At 44.8% G+C, this 4,452-nt stretch overlaps 1 protein-coding gene across 1 annotated transcript; it reads right to left on the reverse strand.

Moving 5' to 3' along the window:
- Positions 1-2,222: 2,222 nt before the first annotated feature.
- On the reverse strand, positions 2,223-3,680 carry TM35_000801060 (uncharacterized protein; the record flags this gene model as incomplete). The annotated part of the gene is made up of 1 exon (XM_029031372.1): positions 2,223-3,680. One exon carries the CDS (start codon positions 3,678-3,680, stop codon positions 2,223-2,225), a length of 1,458 nt encoding a protein of 485 aa, XP_028877335.1.
- Positions 3,681-4,452: the final 772 nt, after the last annotated feature.

A 4,452-nucleotide genomic window follows, 5' to 3' on the forward strand; every position in this document is an offset into this window, starting at 1 on the left:
ACAGTAAGAAAACTTCCTCAAGCTCCCGGATAGGAGAGGACCGCGAAGGCTGCAGCGAAAAACGCAGAAGCCAAACACATCCTAGATTTGGTGTAGCCCGTCTTGTCCTGAAAAGCCGCGACCACGGAGGTCTACTTTTCCCTAAGACAGTCACGCACGTGCATACCACACACACGTTAGCTGATAACGTACACACATAGTTTTGGTTATATATAGTGATATAAAATGGGCATCTGGTCTTGGGATTGGCTTCTTCTGGCTTAGAGGCGTTCAGCCGAGAACCACCGTGCGATAGCGTCGGAGCACTTACCGTTCGACAAACTCCAGAAACCAGAGGCACGGCATGGGAGTTCCTCTCGTACTACCCCATACACTTTCCTCACGACACCTGCGAGATCCCACTTCACAATCTCACACCAGTACACATATATAAATTATGTGAACCAAATTATAAAGTGATGACAGTACCAAGTACATGCCACCGACCAGCCAGTCCGGAGAGAGACTGGAGTCAAACTCAACGGGGTCTCCTTTTCCCGGCCTAGCCCTTCAACTCCGTTCCCCTTGACTGTCGTTTCGCTAGATAGTAACTCGGGACAGAGGGAATCTCATTAATCCATTCATGTGCGGCACTAATCGCACCGCAGGGCAATGGACTAGCGCCAAGAAGCCACACCTCCGCTCCAGTCGCTCACACACATGTCGGTGAATCCCGCCACACCGCCTTTTAGTGCACCCCACAGAGGCCGCAGTGGAGTGGTCCAGCAACTCAACGGTGTCCTTCCCACTCACAGTGCACACACACACAATGACAGTCCCACATGCTCATATCAGAGAGGCACTGCGGCATTCACCAAAACGTACACTAAGTCACACACCCACAGAAAGGAAAAAAACAACAACAGGATACCAAAAGTACACAAAGCACTCACAATACAATAACCACAGCTGCCACTCCCATCAGAGAAAAACATTCACCCACACCAGCACATCAACTCAACCCCAAAAAACAAACCCATTACGTGAAGCCGAAGCGGAACAGTCTCAGCCCATCTCCCCGCAGGCTGCAGTCACTCAAGCAAGCCACACAACAAACAACACAAGGGCAGAAATATGTTCGTGGCAGCGCTGTGCGAGTGACACCACCGAGAGAGTAAAGGTGAGAACAAAGAAATGTGTTTTCATTACGTGGGCGCTGCGAGTGACAACCCAAACACACAAAGGAACACACAACAGAGGGGCACACTCAAACACCCACAATCCACCAATTTTCATACCAAAATAAAAATGTAAAAAAAAAGAGTGACTGCATGAGGCAGACACAATAATAGAGCAAAGATGTAAAAGAAAAAAAAGTATTTCACTACTTAATGTGGCCGCGATGCCTGGACACAGTCCAATCCATCCCAAGATTAACAACGGAAAATCATTGTGTACTGAACCTGCCTTGCCCATATCTTTATTCTTGATGTCCCTGCAGCAGTTTGTATATAATGAAAAAAAAAGAATCATTCCATAAAAATGAACACACAAGACACACAAGGTGTTTTGGAAACGCAAAAGGAAGAAACACACAGCTGCACATAATGTGCAATGAAATTATAATGAAACACACACACAAGGGAAAAAACAATAGAATGGAAACAGAACAAGAAAAGAAAAAGCCGTGACCACCATGTGAATATGTTCAGGGGGCAATAACACAATTTACTGCAATGTGTGTGTGTCTTTCGTACAGGGCGAGCAATGGGAATGATGCACACATGATGACGGTCCACACACACACACAAAGAGAAGGAAGGTTGGTAGTGTGCGTGTTTCCGTGTGTCCTGAACCTCCTGCCATTCTTCACATTTCAGTCACAGCAATTAAAACACATTGGGATTGTATCCCATTCCCATGGGTAAAAGCAATAGTTAGTAATATCACGGAACACACACACACATCACCAGGAGGACAAAGTAAATGGTGGCAAAGCAGTGCCCAGACAATAATGCCAACAAACAAAGAGGACACTCCCCTTACAAAATGATGGTTTGTCATCTGATGAGTGCCATAGGGAGTCCAATAGATGTGTCCAACAAAAAAATGCAAACAAGAGATTTATCGTGATAGAAGGGAAAAAAAAACAGTAGAATTCAAAATAAAAACAATGCCCTTACAATGCATCCATATCCACTCAGACAAAGGTCAACTGTGCAGCAGTGTCATGGGAACACCGATCAGCAAACGAGAGTGCAACCCAACACAGACAGCAGAAGCAGCAATAAGGGACTGTGCATCAATGCAGGACTGCTGCTACCATCTTTCTTTTTTTTAGCCTCTTCTTTCACTTTTTCTTTCGCCACCTCTGCTGCCTGTTTCGCCTCTTCTTCCTTGGCCTTCCTAGCCTTCTCTTCTTCTGCCTTCTGCTTCGCCTTCTCTTCTGCAACTCTTCTTGCTTCTTCTTCTTCCTCGGCCTTCCTAGCCTTCTCTTCTTCGGCCTTCTGCTTCGCCTTCTCTTCTGCATCTCTTCTTGCTTCTTCTTCTTCCCTGGCCTTTCTCGCCCTCTCTTCTTCGTCAGCAATTTCCTTTGCTTTTATGGCCTCTCTCACTTCTTCTTCAACGCGTGCGGCCGCTTTTACATTGGCACTCTCCACCTCTTTCTTGATTTTCTCGACGATCGTCACCCTCCGGGTTTTCGTCGCATCATCAACTTCGTTGACAAGCTTGCGAATGTCCTTCACTTTTTGTTCAGTGGCAACCTTTTTTATTTCTTCAACGGTTTCATTATTCGCTGTCTTGATTGCACTTTCTGCGCGAGCATCATCTGTACTCGCCAACGCCGTGACCATCTCCCCGAGACGGAAGAACCTCCCCAAAGCATCTGCCCAATCCTTCACCTGATCTTTGGCTTTGGAAACCGATCGTTCTGCATCCAATTCCACAAGTCTCAGTTGTGCCAAAACCTTTTCCAACGCGTCGCGCCTATTTTCGCCAGCTTCCTTTACTTCTTTTGCCTTCGTGCTCTTCGCAGTTTCTTTTTTAAACGTCTCGTAGTCTTCTAGACTGCGTTTAAGATTATCCAGGGCATTTTTGGCGTTTCCACGCACAGTCAGACAAACGTGTTTGGTATAGACTGCTCCGTCAATTGTTTCCATCTTCTTCGCATCTGGTATCTCGCTCTTGCTTTTCTTCAGTTCCGCATTAATCTCGTCAACCAACTTCTTGAACCCCTCCGCTTCCACACCATCTTTCAGCTTCAGTTTATTTTCCCCTTTGTTTTTTTTCTCCGTAAAATTGTCGATTCTTTCGCCAAAATTCTTGATTTTCTCGACGGCATCCTTGGACTTCTTCACGGTTTCGTTATTTGCTTCGATCGCCCTTTCCCATATGGACTTACAGGCGGTCGCATTCGCAAACGGAATCTGTGAATCCCTTAACCTTAACAACGTCTGCTTTACAACGAGCTTCAAATCCGTATCGATCTCCTGATCGCCATTGATTTCTGCGTCGGTATAATTTACATTTACGGGTTTTGGCGTTAACGCCAAAACGTTCATCTCTTCACCAAGAACATCTCCCCCGCTACCACTTGTCCCGTGGCCTCCAACACCCGCCTCGGTGTTCCCGTACGCCACACACACACAACATTGCAGGAGTACCAGCAGGTACACCACACGGTGCAGCTGGACGAACATCGTTGATGTGATTGTCACTGTGGGTTGCTTGGATCTGTGGTAACAAGGAAGATGAGGAAAAGGAGAAAAGAGACGCACATTTAACTCACACGGTAGACAGTGCACAGCAACAGAGAGAGAGAGAGAGAATACACATCACAACAGCAATCAAACGACACAACCCAATGAGGGAAACAACAGTAAACCACTCACACAATAAAACACACCCAGAGTTACATACAGATATTGAAACAACACCTTGAATTTAGAAGAAGTGTAAAACAAATGGTACCAAAACAATATTGAATAAGCGTCTCCACACACACTCCAATATCTTACTCGGTATTCATACACACAAGGTGTCTGTATTCTCATTATAATAAAACCATTACCAGGCAGTTTGAAAACCAAAATACACCAAAAACACAGTGTACACGCCCGGCAACATACAAAAACAATACCACAAATTATCAGCAAAACAAAGAGACTGTACAATAATAATCAACACAAACTTCCAAACAGAAAAGGAAAAGAAACCAATGCATCACCATAATATATTTATACCAACACCAGAATTGGAATCTAAAACCCACTCACCCACAACCATAAACAAAAATGACTGCATACACCACTGTAATACCATGCCACTCTTTACAAACAGAATCAACACACAATTACTCTCTCACAGACACATATTACCTCTTTATTTATCCTTATTACTATTATTTTATTTTTTCCTCAGAATGCCGGTTCACCTCTTCTTCTCCCACAACATTATCAGCAAAAAAAAAAA

The sequence above is a fragment of the Trypanosoma theileri genome (genome assembly GCF_002087225.1).
Source record: "Trypanosoma theileri isolate Edinburgh chromosome Unknown TM35_Tth_80_V1, whole genome shotgun sequence".
Classification (NCBI taxonomy): Eukaryota; Euglenozoa; class Kinetoplastea; order Trypanosomatida; family Trypanosomatidae; genus Trypanosoma; species Trypanosoma theileri.